The sequence below is a fragment of the Pholis gunnellus genome, assembly GCF_910591455.1.
Source record: "Pholis gunnellus genome assembly, chromosome: 1".
NCBI lineage: Eukaryota > Metazoa > Chordata > Actinopteri > Perciformes > Pholidae > Pholis > Pholis gunnellus.
In genome coordinates this window covers 8,078,090-8,089,978 of record NC_136528.1, presented here as the reverse complement: position 1 = coordinate 8,089,978, position 11,889 = coordinate 8,078,090, and the positions used below count along the sequence as shown (strand labels likewise).

The 11,889-nt window shown below is 42.0% G+C and overlaps 1 protein-coding gene across 1 annotated transcript; it reads left to right on the top strand.

Moving 5' to 3' along the window:
- pamr1a (peptidase domain containing associated with muscle regeneration 1a) lies at positions 1-11,498 on the top strand. The gene is made up of 11 exons (XM_079157538.1): positions 1-292; positions 2,129-2,290; positions 2,379-2,504; positions 3,500-3,614; positions 4,480-4,697; positions 6,229-6,426; positions 6,541-6,735; positions 7,146-7,212; positions 8,397-8,659; positions 9,527-9,867; positions 10,575-11,498. The coding sequence occupies exons 1-11, from the start codon at positions 187-189 to the stop codon at positions 11,136-11,138; spliced, it is 2,355 nt and encodes a 784-aa protein (XP_079013664.1). The 5' UTR covers positions 1-186; the 3' UTR covers positions 11,139-11,498.
- Positions 11,499-11,889: the final 391 nt, after the last annotated feature.

The following is an 11,889-nucleotide window of genomic DNA, read 5'->3' as shown; positions in this document are numbered from 1 at the left end:
AAGACCTGGCACTGATTTGCGCTGAACACTTTCAAAAGCGAATACAAGTGACAGCGTCACGGAAGGAATGGGGAGAGTTCATCATACATAGCTACATCACATTTTGAGGAGACAGGAAGATCTCTCTTCCTCTCTCACAGCTAGGGACATCTTTGGAGGTTTATTGCTGAGAGCTTGGCAGCCAACATGCTCACTTTCCCCGCAAGGAAAGCGCCCATGTCAACTCTTCTGGACCCCAAGCTCTACTACCTCCTCCTAAATCTCTGTCTTTGTGTAGAAGCTTGGCCACATGGTAAGTAAAAGGCTTTTTCTAGCAGTTCTTAAATCTAATTTTGTTCTTACCGTACTATCTTTTTTATTACATGGCCTTGTCTTTGTGAACATGTTGCCAACTTCAAAGAGCCTGTTGGCTTAACTGCTGACTAACTGTGGAGTTATTTCATGTCGATGAGTCACTTCTGCTGCCACGACTTGTCTCAGCTCATGTGGACTCTATGTGCCTCACTGAAATAAGAACAGCACATAAGTAATGCTGGTACAGCTCGTACGCAGCTCTTTCTCTTGCCAATGAAAGTAGATATCGGGCATATTAGTGAGGGTTCAATACCTGGGAAGCTTTTGCATTTCACTTGGCACAGAAATCCATAACTATTGAGGGGTAGAATTAAACCTGTGATGATGACAGTTGGCTGTAGCTCCCTGCTTCATCCAGAGTCCTCTATTCCTCTGCTCCATTGAACGTTTATTCAAATTAGGCTTTGGGAAGAAAAAAAGCCGGCATCTTCAGTGGGGTTTTGGGACATATTTCAAACAGTCTCTGCATCCCGAGCTGCTCAACACGGCGCATCATTGTGGGTTGAAAGGTCACAGAGCAGCTTAAGATCTGAGAGTTGGTTCACAAACACAGTTCAGCTTGAGTTTGGTTGCGTCGTCTGCCACTAAATCAGCTGCCAAGATGGATTTCACATCTCAGCAGTTTGTCCGGTCATCGTGAAATGTTGTGCAAGAAGGTGTGATCTGCATCCTCGGGTAACAGGAATATGTGCTGAATGGACATATTTGTACCTTAATGTCTATATAAGATGAAATGTGAAAGCAGAGCAGAGGAGTTACACTTTTTTTTCTGTCTTTCTTTCTTTTATTTTATTTAATAGCACGTTACAAGAAACATTTAATGAAATATTTTAAATAATAATAGAACATGAAAGGGAGTCAAAGATCCTAAAACGCTTCTCATAGGTCTCCCCCACTTTAGATTTTAACAATCAAATAATCTAAACATAACTGATTACAATTATGAATACAATTAATTTCCAAGCAGGAAATTATTTTCCTATTAAAAAAATTAAAAGTCTCACACGAATAAGAAAAGTAATATGAAACTTAAGAAAAGAAAATACCTAAAACTAAGCCCTGAAGGGTCAATCTCGAGTCACTTCAACCGTACAAATGTCTGTCAAGTCATCATCCATCACCGAATGAGGCAACACAATGGTGACCGAGGCTGTGACCCATCCATGAAAGCATCACACACTTATAAACTTCCAGCACAACAAACTGGGAGTCTGTGGTGACACTTCCAGAAAAGTGCTGTACCACAGTGTTTCTCCATTGAGCACACAAAACAATTGCAGTATGTACACAATTCTGAAAACCTAAAGCTCATGTACCAACAAAAATACTTCAGACTGCCAAACTCCAAACACACATTTCATTGTGCTCACTCAAATAGAAATTCCAATAACCTGTTTTAGGATGTGAAAAAAGGATGAAAAAAGTGTTTCTGTGATTTTTAAACACTGAAAGAATATAATTATGTGTATTATTATATAACAATAATAATGTTAAGTTAATGTTGTGTTAATATTCCTATTAATACTATTGTGTACTTTTTTATGTTGGTGCTTTAGCAACGTTGTTCTTTCATATGTCTGCTGGCCATTAAAGCCACAATGAATTGAGTTGAATTGACCTGGGAGCTAATTAAAATACACAATATGGGTCCAATCCAGAAAAAAGACGGAGGCCACAAAACACAAGTAGCCTATCAGAAGTCTGAGGTTTCAGTTGTTTGCAAATTCAATTTGATGCCACTTGTCCTTTTGTTTCGGTTCCACACCTCTGAAAGGGGACAACTGCCCGAGCTCCGAGTGGAGCGCCATGTGTCGTCCATGTTGCGAGTACCACCTCATCCAGTGTCGCTGTCCCTCGAAAGGGTCCAGGGTCGGCTACACTGTTCCCTGCTGCCGCAATGTTCTGGACGAGTGTGACCCCTGCATCATCCACCCAGGTACAATCTCGCTGTCGCTTGTAGATATTCCCTTATCTGTAACAATCTGCGAACATGAAACACTCCTTTCTGCTTTCGTCCTTGCCAGGCTGCAGTCTGTTTGAGAACTGCAAAGCCTGCAACAATGGAACGTGGAAAGCCAATGACGACTTCTTCGTCAATGGAAAGTATTGCACGGAGTGTCGCCACGGCTGGAGTGGAGGGGACTGTAGAAGTGAGTTGGATTGCTTTAATGCAATGTCTTGCCACAGAATTGGCTGAATAGTCTGAATACTCAATGATGCAATTACGAATAAGTGCTGATGTGTTCTCATACACCATCTATACATCTCTTTATGCACATAGAAAAACATTAACCTAAGGTCATATGCAAGGTTCCCATTCCACAATGATTGACAGAGCCGACAATATGAAGACAAACAACATGTGACATCTTAAAATGACCTTCATGTACTGCAAAGCTTTAAAATGTGCTTGGCATGTTTCAATTATAAGTTTATTACAGGTTAAGAAGCATTAACACCGAAAGATAAACCTCTTTAGTATCTAGGACCATGAGGAAATACACAATCAGTTGATGGAACATTTAATCATAATCATCTCTGTGATCCACAGTGTTCATGTTGCCGCACTAAGCATTTGTAATACACCCTAAGGACACTTGGTGGCGACAATGCTTTTTTGTTGTTTGGTTTCAGCCAAGCCGCAGCTACAGTCAACTGTTTGTATCTAGTTGTACTGTTCGTTCACAAAAATACTGAAGACATAATTATCGGCATTGCGCTACAGAAGTTACCGAATGAGTTAAATCCAGTGTGTGCTGGTAAATCCCACCGCAACACCATGCTATTAATAGAGGAGAGCAAACAAGTGTACCTGCTTGCCACTCCTGTTATTCACACTCATTATATTCTTCCATTGTTATTTTTGTTATATGGCCCAAGGGAAACGGCCACTTGGATGCCATTCTGTCATGTTCCATCAGTTTGACGTACACAAGGGAAGACATGGGGCCATTATGTAACATCCCTTTTCCTACCCAACCTGTTTGGCGTCTGTATCGGTCCAAGTGGCCAAGCATTCACATTAAATAATGCTTGCCACGGTCAAAATGCCCCGTGCTACTGTGATTAAGCGCACATTTGAATGTGAATTTTAGGTGAAAATTAAAAAAAAAGTAAAAGTAATTGCAGTTCTCTTGTGTTATAGCATGTGGAGGCGTCATTCAGCGGGCTCAGGGTCACATAGCCGTGGAGAGTTACCCAACAAACGCCCGGTGTGAGTGGACAGTGCGAGTGGCGGGCGGCAGCAGCGTCGAGCTGAGGTGGGTCACTTTTGTCAAAACCTTTTCTGCGAGCATGAAACAAACGTGGACTCAATATCTAAAACAGAAGGGGGGGGGGGGGGGGGGGGGAATGGTCAGTCTTCATTTGTAAAGACACCACGATTGATATTGTTTATTTTGTTTATTAAAGTCACTTCAGGTGATAAATAATGAGAAAGGCATGGGCGTTTTACTTTCTGCAGCAGTTTATATTAGGCTAGTCTCGCGTCTCCACAGTGCAATAAGTGCTAGAAAGAAAGGTCTGGCTCCATACGTTATTACTTTTGGTAAAGCGGGAAAAACAAACGCTCAGGCTTCTTTGTATTTCTTTAATCCAATCACAATCGTCTTGGGCGGTGCTAAGCACAGGATGCACGACAGCCTGACAAAACAGGAAATGTGTCATCCTTCTTTTTGAAACTGGCCCCAAGTTAATGGCTATGTTTCATTCATGTGTGCTGGATACTACTTTGAATTTGCGATTCAGGAAAAGTCACAGTGGACAGCAATCACAGTGGACCGGCTCTTTATCTCCATCAGCTGAAGTTGAAGCAAACTGTTGTGAAAGGGTTTTCAAGACATAGCTTTAGTAGGCTACGTGTAGGCAAAAGTAAACAGTCATACGAAAATTGCGCCCTGACAAAAAGTACAGTTGAAGAGGCTCTTTAGATGCAAAAAAGGTGAAATTATTCCAAGTGCAAACAGTGTTCCAGTCGTAGGACCATCTTCAGCACAACTGGCACAGCTCAGCTGACGGTGAAAGCCGAGTGGAAAAAAGCCCACACAACAGAACACTGATGTGAAATCTTTTGAATTGAAAAAAAAAACACAATTTAAACGTAACATCTGTTCTGTTATTCTGCAGCTTTTCGCGGCTCAGTTTGGAGTCGGACCACAGCTGTCGGTACGACTACGTCGAGGTGCGCGACGGCGGCGATCTGAGCTCCCCTGTGATTGGCCGCTTCTGTGGGGATCGGCTGCCCCCTCCGGTCAAAAGCTCTGGGAACCTCTTGCACGTCCTGTTCACCTCGGACGGCTACAACAACTTTGACGGCTTTGTTCTTACTTTTCAGGAGAGTTCAGGCAGGTACAGCCATCGTTAGTGATACAGCAGGAATGCTACTGAAGACAACACAATGCAATCTCATACTCCCTGCAGTGTGCTTGCCATGGCCGGTTTGACGGACTATATTGCATTGTAATGTGTGGTTTTGCTCTGATTTTGTCCACACGCTCAGCTGATGCATTGCATAATGTGCTCTCCTCTGTGGAATCCACATAGAATATATCAAGAATGTATCAGTCTGATATTCATCTCATTCATGATATACTCCAGGTATTTACTTTGTCACGGTCATCATGAATACATGATGCAGATGATACTCTGCTCTCCCTCCCTGCACGCAGCACTTCTCTTAGATTGCTCCAAGACCTTTTTCTTTCATTCTGCCGTGTGTGTGTGTGCAGCCTCCCATACAGGGCAACGATGTGAGACGGACATTCTGCGACACAGATTAATCATACTCATCTCTCTCCATTTGCCCTCTTTGAAGCAAATTATGCATCTAACTTGCCTTCCATTTATCCAGTCTGAACCCCTCCTGCTCTTGCTAGCGACCCTGAACATATCATAGTGGGACTGCGGCAATTGTTAGGACTGTAAGGCCCCCGATTTAACAATATTTCCGTAAAGATTACTTCGATGAGTCAAAGAAGGGTTAGGTTTAGCAGATAATTAATACTGGAGGGCAAACAATTAACCTCTTCAAGATAATATCAAAAAAGGCCAAACCAAAAGGTGGTGGCAATAGAGAGGCAGGGCAATCAAATGGGTTCAATTCCTTCCTCAATTTAACTCCAATTACTAAAGGTTAATGTTGTGAATTAATTTGGGGAAAAAACGTAAGCAAACAAGTCATCATTAGAAGAGTTATATGCCTCCGCCGACCAGTCATGTTGCAGTTTACATCCATGTCTGTCCAAAATGTAATCACTTCACCATTTAATCGTATTAGACATGTGTGTGAAATTGTCACAATTAGCATTACATTTTTGAGTTGTGGCCAAAAGCGTGTTTTCTGAGGTCACAGTGACTTTATAAAATTCGAATCGCTCTAAGTGGACGTTTATACCAAATTTGATGAAAATCGCGTTCATGGTAATGGACCGAACAGACAACCAGAGGACATAATGCCTGTGGCCACGGCTGGCGCAGAGGTCTAAAACAGTGGGCGGGTCAAAGAGGCTTCAATTACAGTATAGACGAAATGGCAAATATCAATAAAAAATCATTCCTTTCCTTTTATGGCCAAAAATTCAGTAGTTAACTGCACACAAATGTCATAAAGGTGATTTAACTTCTTCAATCACAATGCAATATATGAATGCAGATATATGAATGAACTACAAGCAAGCTACACTGGAAACATGGTTAAACAAGTAGTTTTAATTACATGTAGTTCACTACTCTCCAACACTGTTTTTCAAACATTACGATCAGTTTTTGAACCATTTATGTGAATTCAATAAACAGTAACACATTTATCTTTATTGAGTTTTGCATTGCAGTGGAGGTTTTTATTTTCATTTATCACTATAGAGCATTTCTCCACAGATTCGGAAATCAAGACTAAAGTGTGTGCAACCCCAGAGAAACCGGTGAATGGGTATTTACTGCCTGTATATGGACCAAAGGAGGAGCTTGTATCTGTAAACTACCGGTGCCATCCACCTTTCACACTGATCGGCTCCCAGCAGAGAATCTGTCTGCCTAATAGCACGTGGAGTGGCACGGTTCCTACATGTGAAAAAGGTACTTTTTTCCCCATCAGGTATCTTCTGGTCTCTTTTTCTGATGTTTGTGCAGTATAAAAGCCACATGATGTTATTATTGTGGGAATTCCTTTTCTCTCTGAAACACATACAGGCCAAACAAGCAGAGCCCGGTGTTCCCCTCCACCCAAATTGCTCAATGGCTACTACAGAGCTGTTCTGGACGCAGCTGGAGGCGCAGAGGTTGTTGGATTTTTGTGTAAAAAGTCCTACATTTTGAGTGGGAACCACCAGAGCAGCTGTCTCTCTAATGGATCCTGGAGTGGCAGGCCGCCCAAGTGTGTGAGAGGTAGCCGTTTTTAGAATCACATTCGGGTTGGGAACACACTGAGTAGCTTATTTTCTACGTCATTTATATGTGAAAATGTTTCCAACACACAGGTGGTCTTACTATTAATTTATCTGACAGCCAATTTGCCTGGAAATTTACATCTCCTGACATAAAAAAGTAACAATTCAGAAATAAGAACACAATGATGAGTGCATAACAAGGCCATTCGTTTGACAAGATTAAGCAGTAATGGCTTTGAATCTTTCTGAATAATGAATACATTTGTCCCTTATATTTTATGCATAGACTTGTTCCTATTTACTTTGCTCACAATTATTCATGTTACTGAAACCGAATTATTTATGCAATGGGAGCTCAGAAAGGGATTGTTGTGCACTAATAGTCACCTGCTTGATTTGCCTCTACAGCGTGTCGGGAGCCCAAAGTTTCTGAACTCGTGCGACAAAGTGTTGTGAAGCCACATCTGATGTCAAGGTAGCAACTAAGATACAGTGTTGTGTGGATTTACATGATTTAGCAAAGTTATTGCTAGCCATGCTAACAACATTTTAGGCTTGTGTTGGGTTCTGATCCCTCAACGTTTCATCTAGCGCCATCATCAGGTGCAGCATTTCAAGTCTCAATACTAATGACATTCCCATCAGCCTCAGCTGTACTTTGTTTTTGATCTCATTAGCAAATGTAAGCATGCTAACATGCTAAACTAAGTTGGTGAACATGGCCTGTGCTTGAAATAGAGGTGCAGGGATGAGGTATTTCTTTAGCATCACACTAGTTCCTCAAAAAGAAGCAGGATTTTGTATTATTATTGCTGAAAAGCTCTGTGGCAGGTCTTCAATCGGCAGAAGTTAAAAGCAAATGTTGGGCTATAAACAAACTACACCACGGTTGCATGAGCGCTACACAACAAGGCTATCTAGTCAGCCTGATGACGCTTCATAGTCTCAGAAAGCCAGTTGTTAGCAAGCGCCTTTTCAAAGACTTAAAAGCTCCAAAATTCACAAGAATTGCACGAGCTGGCGTATTTTTTGTCAAACAAAACATTTAAAAAATAATATAATAGTAACATGTGGATTGAAAAAATGCCCAGATGTTTTTTTCTGAGAGTGAGCTTAAGAGACATAACTTCTCCAAAATGCATTGCGTCTCTTTAGACTTTCCAATGGCGGATTGCGAGGAAGACGGTTTAAATATTTAACATAGATTAAAAACGGTCATGTAATACAGACGTTACTTGAGTTTACCTCAGGGTGAACAGTCTGCTGATGATGGTATACCTACTCTTTAATTTAGTAGGCAGTACTGATTGATATTTAGTATGTTAGTATGGGATTTTGCCCCAGGAAACATCATAACTGCTCAGCATCGACATGTTAACATTGTCATTATGAGCATGTTAGCATACTGACATTAGCATTTAGCTCAAAGCACTGCTGTGCCTTAGTTGGTTAATCAGCATCATTTTAGTATCTCACCCTTATCCGATTATAGCATCTTCTTACAAAAAAATAATTAAACAGAATACTATGCAAATACAGGTGGATAAGGAAGCAATTAATATCCATAAATACATGAAACTAAACAACTGTGATGGGAAATTAAGGCTGGAGTTTACACATAAGGAGATATTAAGAAAACAACTTGTTTCTTTTCCACAGAGAGAATCCAGAGCAAAGAATCCACTTCTCATCCAGGTACAACCTGCACGATTATTTGTCAGCTGGTTTTATTCCACTTGCATCGGATAAACGGTCAGAAAAAGACGACGACGTCTTCGCGGAGCTTCCTCGTGGCTTCCACCCGATCCACACAAGCATTGAGTACATATGTGCCTCCCCGCTCTACCGCCACACGGGGAGCTCCCGACGCACCTGTCTAAAGTCTGGCAGATGGAGTGGGCTCCATGTTTCCTGCTCACCTGGTGAGAGCAGCAACAGTATAGACCCAGCTTGGGAAGTGAAATCTTAGTTTCTTTCACAGATAATGAAAAGCCTGCTAAAAAAACTAATTTTGACCAGTTTGACCAATACCTACGATGGCTAATGATAGCAAATGCTTTAGCGAGATATTGCTCTGTAAGTCTACTAACATTAGATTGCTGATTTCAAGAAGAGTGTGAAAGTTCATTCTTGACAATGGCGTAAATATGCAACTGCACAAGGGCCCAGAAGCTGTCAGGGGCCCATGAAGGTTTTGCAGCTTTATTATTATGGATGGGCCCTCTTGTGCATATCTTCTGGGTATAGCTTTTCAACCACAATACTGAAAGTACTTGCAAATGTCATAGCTATTTATACCACCTTCATGCCTTGTGTCTAACAAATATATTTGAGTCATAGCCTTTTATTTATGCATTTTTACATTTGTCCTTGATGCATATTTGATAGATGGATTAAACAGGGTAGATTTGCGTTGATGAATTTGGCGCTTTGGCTGCTGTCTGTCGTGCTGATCAGAGGCTGGTGTGTGTGTGTGTGTGTGTGTGTGTGTGTGTGTGTGTGTGTGTGTGTGTGTGTGTGTGTGTGTGTGTGTACGCGCACGAGCGGCGCTTCGGCTGCTGATCAAAGGCTGGTTTGCAGGATGGGCGTTGCATGGCGACAAAGCAATTGTCTGCTTTGCAATTATCTGGTGTGGTTGTGTGTACGCACAAATGTCCAAAGGTAATGTCCTCTTCTAACTCTGCAATAAAAACTAATAAGCAGTTTTTCTGAAATGCAGGCCTATTTGCTAGTTACTGCAATAACACGTTTGACTCACTCTCTCTCTTCTGAATGTCACCTTCCCACAGTTTGTGGCAAATTCGACACTCCCAGTCCACACAACCTCACAGACACACCGTGGCCGTGGCACGCAGCCGTCTACATCCGCTCACCTCCTGACCGTAACGCCAGCGCCCACAGGCCCCGTGGAGTAACCGTGTCTGTCCAGCAGGGGGCCTCAGAGGAGTCCACATTCTGGCACCTCGCCTGCAGCGGCGCTCTGCTCAGCCAGCGTAGCGTCCTGGTGGCAGCTCAGTGTGTGGTAGACAAGGACAAGCAGCAGACCCTTCACCCGGCACATGTGAAGGTTGTCATAGGCGTGCAGGACCTCACATCCAAGGACCGGCAGAAAAGCCTGCTCCACCTCAGGGTACAACACAGTCAGAAAATATCTACTCTGTTAGTTTAAAGTGTGAAAATCCACCAGACAGTTAATATATTTGTTCTTATCTGAAGAGTTTTTAGCTACAAAATGTAAATTAGTTTAAAGGATGAAAGATTTCTACGGTTTTAAAGTTGCATTTTATTTTTTTACTTTAGAGAATTTCAAGTTAATGACTATTTCTTTCTGTAAAGTCCTGTCAGTTGAATTATTCATTTAAATGGCGGTAAAACACGGTGGTGGAAAAGCTTTTTAGACATCAGTACAACCATTTATTCCACTTTTAACCTCAAAGCCGTAACCTCTTTTGACCTTGCAATTACCATAACCATACTTTTTGTGGTATTTTTATTTTCAAGTCAAACGGTGCACAAAAGGTTCCCATGACTACCAAACAGCAGATGCGGTGATAATATTAAGCAAGGAATCTTCATTAAATAAATATAATCTTCCGGATAGCTTTTTGTTTGTGTGTGGAACAGGAAGAAATCCTTTGGCTTTTAAAATGTGCACTTAAAGCTTTACCGGGATATTTGATTTGGATTTGAAATCCTTGCGCATCTTGAAGCGTATTATCTAATCTTGACAAATATTACAAAAACAACAGAAGTTGGCGCATTCTTAGTGACATCAGGCTTTCTCAGGTATTCTAACTTCCAAGTTTCATCCATTTTCAAACCTCTCTGCCCCAACAGGTTTCAGACATTTTAGTCCATCCACATTTCTACTCCACACCGGGCTCCGATGTGGCCGTGCTCAAGCTAAAAGACAAGGCCAGGATCAGTGAGCGTGTGCTGCCAGTCTGTCTACCCAAAGTGCAAGGTGGAGAGGTGACGGCGCAGGAGGCTTACGCTGCGAGGTGGACTTTACCGAATCACAGAAGCCGCCACAATCCCACCAGCCAGACCACGCTTGTTGCGTTGGGTGATGTCGCTCAATGCGAAAGGGAATTTGCTCGAGGAGGATCGCACACCCCAGTGATCAGTGACAACACGCTGTGTGTCTTCAGGAAGCCGTCCAGTCCCCAAAGCCCTTGTCCCAGAGTCATTCCAGGCATCGCAACCGTGCCAGCTGTGTTTTCGTCCACGAGTGGTGGCTGGTCGGGTCAAGAGGAGGCTCGGGGGGCGTCCAGCACAGGCTGGCAGCTTCTTGGTTTAGAGAGTTTCGGCTTTAAGGAGGAGAACTGCCACCAACAGACGTACACAGTTCACACACGAATAGCCAACTTTCGAGACTGGATAGAGGAAAACACAAAGTAGATTTTTTTTTTTTACTTCCCTTATCTCATTTTAAGCCAGTTGCCAACAATTTGAATCTTAAATAATTCTTTCCAGTTTTGTAAACCTTACAGTTGGAGATGGTGGAAATGGAGTGTACAGTTCGAACACATTATTTGCTGTCATCACTTTGTACCTGCTGTTTGTGTCAACGTCATGTCAGGTGAGAGCTGTTCTCCCGGCTCTCTCCCCGTATCTCTCATGTGTGTTTGTTATTCTGTATTTGGGCCACCTCCACTTCAAACAACGCTTACGTGAGCTGGTGAAGGAACACACCCACATATTCATGATCTTTGAATGTTACCTTGTGATTGCGCAACTCAGAATTTTAAAAATAAAGACTGCTCATTAAAAATGAAAGAAGTCCACCGGATGTCCCGTGGAGTCTTTGATGAACTGCACTCCACCGAGCTAGAACAGCAAGTCAATGACACAGAATCTGACGTCTTCTTAATTTTGCCGATTAACTTTCAGCCGTTGTATGCTTCTAGGTATCTCTACATCCAGGCTTAACACTGAAAGAGAGTTGACCATCAGTCATAAGCAGTCCGATTTTAATTCTTTTTATTTTGTCATTAATTTTCTGCTGTAATACTTCGGCTTTATTCTGTGCTTATTGCCTGATTGTGTTACTATTTCTATCATGAACAGGTATATATAATATAAAATGATATCACATAATATAAGAAAAAATATAATATAATGTAAAAGCCAGTTCGTGTCTCCATACTGC